The 12,119-nt window shown below is 39.6% G+C and overlaps 1 protein-coding gene across 1 annotated transcript in view; it reads left to right on the top strand.

The window, feature by feature from the left end:
* Positions 1-12,119, top strand: part of pola1 (polymerase (DNA directed), alpha 1) — a 268,722-nt gene that overhangs the window by 144,403 nt on the left and 112,200 nt on the right. Inside the window, exons 31-32 of the mRNA XM_060833523.1 lie at positions 834-965; positions 1,622-1,796. Of these exons, the coding sequence (XP_060689506.1) occupies positions 834-965; positions 1,622-1,796 (307 nt within the window). The remainder of the gene's footprint in view (positions 1-833; positions 966-1,621; positions 1,797-12,119) is intronic.

Below are 12,119 nucleotides of genomic sequence, written 5' to 3'. Positions count from 1 at the left end.
GCCTTGGGATAAAGGAGTTAGGATGTCATGTTGAAGTTGTACAGGACTTTGGTGAGGCTTCTTCTGGAGTACTGTGTGCAGATCTGGTGGCCCTTCCATAGGAGAGATATTAAATTTAGAGGGTTCAGAAAATATTTGTCAGGATGTTGCCAGGGATGGTGTGTTTGAGTTTTAAAAATAGGCTGGATAGACTGGGACTTTTTTCACTTGAGGGATAACCTTTATTGAGGTTTATAAAATTATGAGGAGCATAGATAAGGTGAACAGCAATGTTTTTTCCCCTAGGGTGGGAGTGTTCAAAACTAAGGGGCATATTGAAAGGTGAGAGGAGAAAGTTTTAAAAAGAACACGAGGAGTAACATTTTTACACAGCGAATGGTTTATGTGTGGAATGAACTTCTCGAGGAAGTGGTGGATGCACAACTGTTACGCCATTTAAAAGGACATGAATAGGAACAATTTGGTGGGATATGGGCCATACACAAGCAAATGGGGCTAGTTTAGTTTGGAAACATGGTCGGCGTGGATGAGTTGGACCAGAGGGTCTGTTTCCCATGCTGTATGACTGAGTTTGTAACTCTCCTTCCAGTAGCGTAGAGCTGGTAATCTAACTCAACATTACTTGTGTAAGTATTGTGTTAAGTAGGCAGTGACCAACAAATATAAATAATTAAAATAACATTAGAAAGTAGTATTGGTAGCAAAATACAAATAATGAGTTTATAAACTGGGAATTTGGTTTCTGTGGGTGCACCTTTTCCCACTTTTTTTGTACATTACTGGTAGAATAAATTAAAGTTGTGATTTTGCTTGTGTTTGTATTGTTGCTGCAGGCTTTGACAAAGGATCCCCAAGATTACCCAGATAAAAAAAGCCTGCCTCATGTCCATGTTGCCATGTGGATCAACTCCCAAAGCGGAAGGAAAGTGAAAGCTGGGGACACTATCTCTTACATTATTTGTCAAGTAAGAACTTAGGGAGAAAGATAACTCAAAACCCTTCTCGGAATGGACGTGCTGTAAGCTGGTTGGTGACTCACTGTTTGAGCCTTGAAGTTTTAACAGAAGTTGCTGTTGCGATATTGAGTAATTGGTCTCCAGCTAAAACTGATCTTCCTCTCCTGGCGCATGGAGTTTAGAGAATTGGTAGTCAGAAAATTTCTGTATTGATGCTCAAAAAGTAACTGGAGTCCAGGAGCATTCCCGTGTACTACAGTACTTCAAACAGATATTTATTGTTTGACTTTTTTAAAACAAAATTCTGAAGAAGCTAATTCATTTGTCAAGTGATATGAGTTTTGGGCGTATTTAAATTGCAAGAGAAGGACAACTTGCAGATAACCACAAAGCTGCACATACTGTGAAAACAAAGTTAACCTTAAACTGCAAATTGGTGTGCATCTTAGCTTATTTTTCAGAATGGTGGAATTATTTACTGAACAGGTTTCATATGCAAAGAGCGTGCTTTGTACATTTAAGTTTTAGCATAAATTGTGACTTACAAAGAAAAAGGTTCTTCACTCTGTATTTAGGAATATTCCTTTTTATCTTCTCTTGACTTTAATTAACTTATTGTCCCTTAGTCTAATAATGTTGTAACCTCATTTCTTGTGATTCTGTAGGACGGCTCAAACCTAAGTGCTAGCCAGCGAGCCTATGCGCCAGAGCAGCTGCAGAAACAGGAAACCTTAACCATTGACACACAATATTACCTCTCTCAGCAAGTGCATCCAGTCGTGGCTCGAATCTGTGAACCCATTGACGGAATAGACTCTGCACTGATTGCAACCTTGTTAGGTAAGAAAATGATGAGTCAGTTGCCAGTTCCATTGTTTATCAGTTATAATATGTCATAACTTATTCACTGTGGAGATAAGATATTTGTTTTTGTATTTACTTCATCTGACATTTTTTTTTCCTGTCGGAGATTGGGAATTCAGCTAGTTTTTATATTGAGTACCTGAGTCAATCAAAACATTGAATGGATGTAGATTTAAGGTGATTAACAAAACAAGGATAGATTTGTTTAATTATTTAGTTCTTGTAGTCTGGAATGCATTGCTCAAAAGGATGATGAAAGTGGGTTCAGTTATTTGATATGAACCTAAAAATGTGCAGGAACATCGGACATAGGAGAATGCAGGATTGGATAGTCCTTTCAAAGAACTGGCCTGGGCACCATGGACCTAATGACATCTCCTGTGTGGTCTTAGGTTGTATGGTTATATTCTTTTTCTTGTGAAGTAGTTAATGTTAGGCAATGTTAACACATGACAGTCAGCTCTACCCTAACTGGGTGACAGGACAAAAAAATGGCTAAGATTCCTGTTTTGTCTCCAGATCCGTTTGCATTATATTTGTATGGATCTTGGCTAAAGATGTTGGAAATGTGCCACCAATGTTGGTATGTTACTAGTGGTCATTTGAATGGTAGTCTATTGTCCACACTCATGGTGGTCCAAAAGTCAGTGCTGTTAGGGGAAGTAGGAGAATGATCCAGTATCAGTGACACCCTTGATGGGGCTACTCAGACCTGTAAAAGGCCCTGATCTGATCCCTGATCTTTGCCAAATTCACTGACCTGGGAGACTGGCTTGTGAAGTGATACTTAATCTCCATGTCTCATGGCTGGAGAGGGAGGCATGAAATCCACCAGGTTCATTCATCTTACTGAGAGTTGGTCGCTAACTACTACACTTGCTTTTATTGTGTGAATTTTGGAGGAGGACAGCATCACATTTTGACTGTGGTGTTGCAAAAAAATCAAATGGAAAATGACAAATTGGATCAAAGCTGCCACACATAGCTGGATCCATGGCAATTGATGCTTGTTTTTACATCAGTGCCTGATCACCTCTTAACAGAGTGTTTTTACTGTTATCTAATTTGTTTGTGGGGTAGTTGAAATCATAAATTATCTCTCTCTCCTTTTTATTCTTTACTTTAAATGATACTGTTCTCCACCAGTTTGTATAGTTAGTGTAATTATTTGTCAAGGCAAGGGTACAAAATGCAAATTACTCTTGGAGTTTCTAGCTGCAATCAAACCCCAAATTTTGTTAGTAGTGAGATTTTGTTAATAGTGAGAAAGAGCAAAGATCTGATAATCCATGTTCACTCAATGATTCAATACAGTGCTCCGTTGAATTAAAAGTCGTCAGACATGAGGTCTGCACTTATGAGTGGAGTACAAATTTGTTCATTGATAGCATTATCTATTGAAGAGGATGTTTCTTGTCCAAATACTTGAGAGAAAGAACAAACTTGTATGCAATAAAGAATTTCAAGGCCCATTGAAACTATTCCAGATCAGCTGTGGCGTCTAAAAGCAGAATAAATCAAGTGTGACCTGGCACAAACTAACCAAGATTAAATTCACCGCATTCTGGAAAGTTCTTGCACAAATACTTCAAAAATAAAATTCCAAGCTAAATATCTTGTGATCTGACAACACAGTTATGTCTTTTATTCAGAACTTTATGTTTGTGAATTTAGCTTTTCCTATTTAGATAGAATTTCCAGACTTGAGGAGTGGAAAACTGTGTTCTAGCCACCAATTGCTTCACCATTCCCAGCAACAGTCCGAATCAGAATCGAACTATTCACAGCTTCTGAGTTAAGTGTTGAGCTCAATTTCTGATCACACCTCCTCACCGTCATAAAAATACCTGTTTCCACCAATGTTCAAGCCAACCTAGCATCCTGGCCAGCACAAGCATTGGGCAATACCTGAACCTGAAGGAAACCGCATATGATTTTGAGTGTTTTTAAGCCTTATCATTACTCCTCAATTCTTGTGCCCCTGTTTCCCAGCATCTGCCACTGAGACTATCACTTGTGCATATGCCTTTCCTCACATCAATTCCACCCCTCTCCTTGTGATCCTCCCTCCTACCCCCCTCGGAAGCCTCTACTATCTATATCTTAACGTTCATCAATTCTCTTTTGCTCAACCTTTGTCCTGTTTACCAAATTGGCACCTCACCCAGCAGTGATTTTAAAATATTCATCCTGTGTTCAAATCCCTCACCCCTCCTGATCTTACTGATCTCTTGCAATTTGAGAAATGCCAATGTCCCTCGAATTGTAGGTTCTCATGCATCTCCTGGTTTTGGTGCTAGCCTTGTCTTTGATTCTCTGGGTCCCAAGCGTTGACATTTTCCACTTACACCTCTGCCTTATTCACCTCCATAGGTGCCTAAGTTCTTTGTCTCCTACCTTATGCTTCAGTGTTTTTTCAGGTAAGTAAAGCACCTTAGCATGTTTTTAACAACTGTGACAGTGCTATATGAGTGTAAGTAGCTGTTTTTCTTTTATATAATCATGATTTTGAACATGGTATTATTTTGAGAGCCCAAAACTCAATAATATTGATTACAGAAAAACAGTTGATGTCCATGGTTTATCGAAGACTACAGTGTACATCATTTTCCATTTCACTTTGAAATTAACTGTTAAAAATGGAGAGAATGTTTTGTACAAAAATGCAGTTTTTTTTTAGACTTACAGTGTGGAAACAGGCCCTTCGGCCCAACAAGTCCACACCGACCCGCCGAAGCGCAACCCACCCATACCCCCTACATTTACCCCTTACCTAACACTACGGGCAATTTAGCTTGGCCAATTCACCTGACCCGCACATCTTTGGACTGTGGGAGGAAACCGGAGCACCCGGAGGAAACCCACGCAGACACGGGGAGAACGTGCAAACTCCACACAGTCAGTCGCCTGAGTCGGGAATTGAACCCGGGTCTACAGGCGCTGTGAGGCAGCAGTGCTAACCACTGTGCCACTGTGCCGCCCATAAAAGTTATTAAACATGTCTGTAGATTAGGTTTTAATCTAAAGTTATAGTTATTTTATTTATGTCTTTATCCTCAGCTAAGCTGAAATTTGTAGATGTTATTGGTGAATGGATGTTTTCCCCCTTTTGCTTTACCACTGGGCATTGTTTCTTGAGAGGCAGGGTGAAATGGAGACACAGAACAAACCTTCCAGTTCAGCTGTCACAATTCCATTTGATTCTCTCACTGCCACAAAACGGTTACTTGAAGTTAAGTTTACTTCTGTATTCCCATGACTGGCTTCGCTGTTTTCTTCTAAATTGAATAAATCTCAAACAACTTTCATTTCAATGTGTGAATTTCCAGAAATCTGCAAATCAACCAGATATTCTGATCTGAGTTCTAGTGCCTTTTTGTAATGATGTTAGTTGCAGTTCAGACTGGGCCTTATTTATCGATGGTTAATAAGCTTGGCACAACTTGGCCAGATGACCATTCTGCCCATCTTAAGTCTGTGTTTTTCTTTTTTTTTAAAACCATCTTAGTCCATGAAATGTCCCAGGTATTAAAACTTTGTAACAGTTTTAAAATATTGCAACATGTAGCATCAAAAAATTACTGCATACTTCCCATCTATCTTGTTATTCATCACACTTCAAAAATAAATGTAGAACTATAATAGTCTATGTTCTCATTATTTATTCATATAAAATATTGCCGTTGAGTTTTTGCAAGATCACACTGGTATTCCCAAAATCAACCAAAACCTACTCAAAAGATTGATAAATTTCAAGTTCCAATTAACTCAAAAGTAAATTGGTTTTCATGATTTTTTTTGCATTTATTTGTAAAACATTGCTCTGGAAACAAACCCTCTTCAGCATACAAGCCACACTATCAGATTAAATTATTCACGATTACAAGTTTCTATTAATTACAACCATTTGCAGATCAAGACACGTTAAAATTATGCTGGCACATTTAGTCACAAGGCCTATATTAAACATCTTTTTAAAAAGTTTTATTTAAATTATCTAAGAATGATTTTTCACAGTTGTGCAAAATTATTTTTAGTTACTTTGGTCATCAAGACACTGACTATAGTTTTTTGTGAGATAACTTTACAAAAGTATCAATAAAACTGGAACACACTGTCACTCTTAACTATAGCAAGGAATATTTTTAATAGACTGTATTAAGATGTAAATTCTAAAACATTACCATATTTGTGCTGGTTTATGGAAGATTTTACAGTTGGGAGTTTTGCAAAAGGCTTTGACCAGAAACTTGGTAAAATAACTTATGGAAACTAGCTGAACTTTGAGCAACTTACACTCAAAACAGAATTCCTTGGTCTGTGATTTATCTCTAATAGGCAGCTGGCTCACTTGCTTCCCATTTTGTATTTTAAACCAATATATATTTTCTGACATTTTCATTGACAGTTGTATCTTGGTAAGAGGGAAGAATATAATTTGAACAGCTTCAGGTAAACTATTGGAAAGCAAACTTTATGGTGGTGGTAGTGTGGTGTGATGAGGCAAATCACCCCCGCAACCCCCCCCCCCCCGTACATTGATAGTGAGAGATTCAGTGGTGGTAACACCTTTGATTATTAAGGGACAATGATTAGATTCTCTTTTGCTGGGGTTGGTCATTGCCCGGTATTTGCACCTTGAACATTCTTTGGAGGAGAGGGGCCCCACTTGCAGAGTTTAGTGGAAATCTGGAATTGGTTTGGAACCTTTTCCTTGCCCCACCTGCAAAAGAAAACCATGTCTACTGTGCATGAATCCTTTTCAAGGGTACTGACTTCAGTTTGCACCCATCTATCATAAAATCTACAGCATTCTTCATTTCGAAAAATCAGGCTTTTTTGTAAGACAGCTTGGATTCTAATTGCGTGCGATAATGTGTTTGCGATGTCTTTTAATGTTGTGCTCTTTGACTGATGCTTAATAATATTTGCAATGTTGAAGAAATTAGATGAGTACTTTGTGATTTAATTCAGCACAATAGCAATCTAATTCCAAGCAACTTATGATTTCAGTATTATCGTCAAAATAAACCAAAATTTCAGTCCTCTGGCACCGTCAACTGTATGACAATATTTTTGGATTAACCTTTGAGCCTTACAATACCAAAATGTTATACACAATCAGAAGAGTCCTTGAGAAATGTAGGTTGCAGCTGAAACACACAAGATGGGAGTTTGCACGTTCTCCCTGTGTCTGTGTGGGTTTCCTCTGGTTTCCTCCCACAGTCCAAAGATGCGCAGGCCAGGTGGATTGGCCATGCTAAATTGCCCATAGTGTTAGGTGCATTAGTCAGAGGTCAATGGGTCTGGGTGGGTTACTCTTCGGAGGGTCAATGTAGACTTGTTGGGCCAAATGGCCTGTTTCCACACTTTAGGGAATCTAATCTAATCTAATCTAATGCAAAATCGTTACAGTGGAACACGAGCAGCTTAAATTCACCTCGTCTAGATTTGAGAGTTGATTAGTAGTTAAGCAAATTGTTCTCCATCATAATTTAACAGATTTAACAAGCATTTTATTTCCATTGGAAGGGTTTTCACTTGGCTGGAAGTTTATATATTTAATTTGTTTACCTATCCCTGTGCACTCAGCTATTTGTCGTTCAATTTAATACTTGTCTCTAGGTGGCAGTATCTTAGTCTACATCATTTCACCTAAGCCTGAGAGCTAAGTTGCAAGTAAGATGCGTTGCAATCGTCTCAGCACAGTTGTGATGAAACTACTTATCCAGTTCAAAGAAATCCGACATCTAAATGTAATATTCTTGTTTGCAGTTTTATACTTGAATGTGATGTACAGATCAGCAAAACACTTGGGAGAAATAGTCTGTTTGTTGCCATTAGCAAAAATTCATCATTTCAGGTCACTGCAACTTACAGCAGAGGTTTAAAGGGAGCATGTATAATTAAGAGATGTAGTTTGAATGAACCCACAGGGTTTTAATGAATAAGAAAACAACTGTTCTAGATTCGCTTTGCTCCTTGCATGAATATTTGAGGCCATTTTGAAATGATTGCATTTTGATGACAACTCACATGGCCTTTCTTTCTGTAAGCTTTTCGAGATCTTGCACTAACACAAGGATCATGCAGCATAATTTGTTTTCCAAATAAAGCCCCAAACCTGACTTGAGAGTTGATAAGGCACTATTGAAATGTAACCCATAAATCAGCACAACTGCTGATGGTCAAGTCTTGCTCTGTGCAGTGGTTTGTGCAAATCGTGGTGTTTTTTCCCCAAAGCCTGTAATTAACATTTTGTTGTAGTAGATTTTAATCTTTTGAAATAGGAAGCAGCAGAATTTTTGAGTCATTTTGTTGCTTGTTTCAAAGTAGCAGAGTGCTTTTTAATGGAACAAACAATTCCTTCATTATGACCTGATGCAAAATTTTTCTTTTAAACTGGGAGTTGCATAAATTAGCAAGGAGAGCATAACTGTCTTTTACCTTTGAGCGCAAGTTGACTGAATATTTGTTGAAAGATTTAGATATAATTTGAGTTTTGGACATTCTGAAATTACCCAAAACTCCACAGCACAAGCCAAAATGTTGGGGGCAATGTGGAATAATCAGATCAGCGATGATCTTGCTCACTGGTGGAGGAAGCTCAATTTGCCAAGTGATCTGCTTCAGTTGCTATGTTAACTCAGCATATGTATAGCTATTAATGTGTATGTACATTAGGGTGGTGCGTGTGTGGGGTAAGCATTCTAAATTCTGAACACAATTTGGAAAAAAAGGTAGATCACTTGGCATCTTGACCTTGATCCATTGGTCATCAAGATCATAGAACATAGCAGCACAGTACAGGCCTTTTGGCCCTTGATGTTGTGCAGACCTTTTATCCTACTTTAAGCTCAAACTAGCCGATGTACTCTTCATTTTACTATCCCCTATGTGCCTATCCAAGGGTTGCTTAAATGTCCCTAATGTATCTGACTCTACTATCACTGTAGGCAGTGCATTCCAGGCACCCACCCTCAATATAAAGAACCTACCTCTGACATCTCCCCTAAACTTTCCTCCAATCACCTTAAAATTAGCGATTTCCACCCTGGGAAAAAGTCTCTGGCCATTCACTCTATCTCTGCCTCTCATCATCTTGTGCACCTCTATCAAGTCACCTCTATTCCTTCTTCGCTCCAATGAGAAAAACCATAGCTCTCTCAACCTTTCTTCATAAGACATGCACTCCAGTCCAGTCAGCATCCTGGTAAATCTCCTCTGCACCTTCTCTAAAGATTTCACATCCTTCCTAGAATGAGGCAACCAGAACTGAATACAATATGCCAAGTGTTGTCTAACCAGGGCTGTGTAGAACTGCAGAATAACCTTGCAGGTTAGATCTCATGGAATACAGAGAAGGAACTAACCATTTGGATACAGAACTGGCACAAAGGTAGAAGACAGAGGAGGGTGGTGGACGGTCATTTTTCAGACTGGAGGCCTGTGACCAGTGGAGTGCCACAAGGATCCGTGCTGGGTCCTCTACTTTTTGTCATTTATACGAATGATTTGGATGTGAGCATAAGAGGTACAGTTAGTAAGTTTGCAGATGACACCAAACTTGGAGGTGTAGTAGACAGCGAAGAAGGTTGTCTCAGATTACAATGGGATCTTGATCAGATGGACCAAAGGGGTGAGAAGTGGCAGATGGGGTTTAATTTAGATGAATACGAGGTGATGCATTTTGGGAAAGCGAATCTTAGCAGGACTTAATGGTAAGGTCCTAGAGAGTGTTGCTTAACAAAGAGACCTTCGAGTGCAGGTTCATAGTTCCTTGAAAGGGAGTTGCAGGTAGATAGGATAGTGAAGAAGGCGTTTGGTATACTTTCCTTTATTGGTCAGAGTATTGAGTACAGGAGTTGGGAGGTCATGTTGCGGCTGTGCAGGACATTGGTTAGGCCACTGTTGGAATATTGCATGCAATTCAAATCCTTTCGAAAGGAAGCTGTGAATTTTGAAAGGGTTCAGAAAAGATTTACAAGGATGTTGCCAGGGTTGGAGGATTTGAGCTATAGAGAGTGGTTGAATAAGCTGGGGCTGTTTTCTCTGGAGCGTCAGAGGCTGAGGGGTGACCTTAGAGATTTATAAAATCATGAGGGACATGGATAGGATAAATAGACAAAGTCTCTTCCTTAGTGTGGGGGAGTCCAGACCTAGAGGGCTTAGGTTTAAAGTGAGGGGGAAAGACATAAAAGAGACCTAAGGGGCAGAGGATGGTACGTGTATGGAATGAGCTGCCAGAGGAAGTGGTGGAGACTAGTATAATTGCAACATTTAAAAGGCATCTGGATGGATATATGAACAGAAATGGACGAGTTGGACTGAAGGGTCTGTTTCCGTGCTGTACATTTCTGTGACTCTCTGCAGCTCTTAAACTCAGTCCCCCTGTTAATGAAAGCCAACACATCATATGCCTTCTTAACGACTCTATCAACTTGGGTGGCAAATTTGAGGGATCGATGGCCGTTGATGTCAAGATCATAATTGATTTGATTATTCCACATTATTCCCCTACATGGAAAAAGTGAATTGCTGCAGTGCATATTGTAGATGGTGCACACTGTTGCCACTATGCATTGATGATGAAGGGACTGCATATACAAGGTGATGGAAGGGATGCCAGTCAAGCAAGCTACTTTGCATTGGATGGTGTTGAGCTTCTTGAGTGTTGTTGGAACTATATTCATCCAGGCAAGTGGAGAGTATTCCATTTCTCTCCCGACTTGTGCCTATGGCCAGGCTCTGAGTAGTTATGAAGTGAGTTGCTCACAACAGAATTCCTAGTCTCTGACTGGGTGTTGTAAGTCCAAATCCACTTTCATACAACTTTTTTTTATGGATTATAAAATTAAGTTGATCAATGAAACTGAATAAATACAGGTTTGTAAAATAGAAAATTAAAGGAGTAAACGCTTTGTTGTCACTTCTCTCTGAGGCTGTCACTCAGGCTTGAGTCTCTCGTACTAATGGAAATATCTTATCCATATCCACTCTGTCCAGGCTTTTCAGTATTCTGTAAATTTTAGTCAGAACCATCCCCCTCCCCACAAAATCTTTCTAAACTCCATCATGTATAGACCCTGAATCTTCAACTGCTCCTCATATGTCAAGCCCTTCATTCCTAGGATCATTCTTGTAAACTTCCTCTGGACCTCTCCAGTACCAGGAACATCATTCCTTGGATACGGACCTCAAAACTGCTCTCAATATTCCAAATGCAGTCTGAACAGAGCCTGATACAGCCTCAGCAATACATCTCTGCTCTTGTATTCTAACCCTCTTGAAATGAATGGTAACATTGCATTTGCCTTCCTAACTGCCAAATAATCCTGCATGTTAACCTTAAGAGAATGCTGAACCTGGACTCCCAAGTCCCTTTGTGCTTCAGCCTTCTGAAATCTTTTCCTGTTTATGAAATAATCTGCGCCTCTATTCTTCCAACCAAAGCACAGAACTTCACACTTTCCCACATTATATTCCATCTGCCACTTCTTTTCCCACTCTCCCAACCTGTCCAAGTCTTTCTGCAGCCTCCCTGCTTCATCAACACTACCTATCCCTGCACCTATTCTTGTGTCATCTGTAAATATAGCAACAATGCCTTCAGTTCTTTAGTGCAGATCATTAATGTGTAGAATGAATAGTTGTGGTCCCGACACCAATCCTGTGGAACTCCACTTGTCACCAGCTGCCATCTGAAAAAAAGAACCCTTTATTCCTACCCTCTGCCTTCTGCCAGTTAGCTAATCTTCTGTCCATGCCAATACCTTGCCCCTAACACCATAATCTCCTATCTCTCACTTAGCAGTCTCCTGTGTGTAACTTTGTCAAAGGCCTCTGGCAATCCAAATAGATCATGTCCACTGGCTCTCCTTTGTCTGACTTGCTCCTTACCTCCTCAAAGAATTCTAACATATTTGTCAGACATGATCTCCACTTGATGAAGCTGTGCAGACTGAGCCTTATTTTACCATGCACTTCCAACTACTCTGCAATCTCATCCTTAATAATGGACTCTAAAATCTTACCAATGACCGAGATCAGACAACCAGGGCTGTAGTTCCTTGTTTTCTGCCTCCCTCCCTTAAGCTTGTTATACCCTTCAACTATCTCCTTCAAAACTCTGTTGTCCATCTGATCTGGATAATTTATCCATCTTCAGACCAATTAGCTTTCCCAGCATCTTCTCCTTAATGATGGCCACCATACTCATCTCTGCCCCCTGACTCTGTTAAAGTTCTGGTATGTTGCTGGTGTCCTCCACTTTGAAAACTCATACAAAGTACTTATTCA

The sequence above is a fragment of the Hemiscyllium ocellatum genome, chromosome 12 (assembly GCF_020745735.1).
Source record: "Hemiscyllium ocellatum isolate sHemOce1 chromosome 12, sHemOce1.pat.X.cur, whole genome shotgun sequence".
Classification (NCBI taxonomy): domain Eukaryota; kingdom Metazoa; phylum Chordata; class Chondrichthyes; order Orectolobiformes; family Hemiscylliidae; genus Hemiscyllium; species Hemiscyllium ocellatum.
This window is presented reverse-complemented; position numbering and strand designations above follow the sequence as displayed.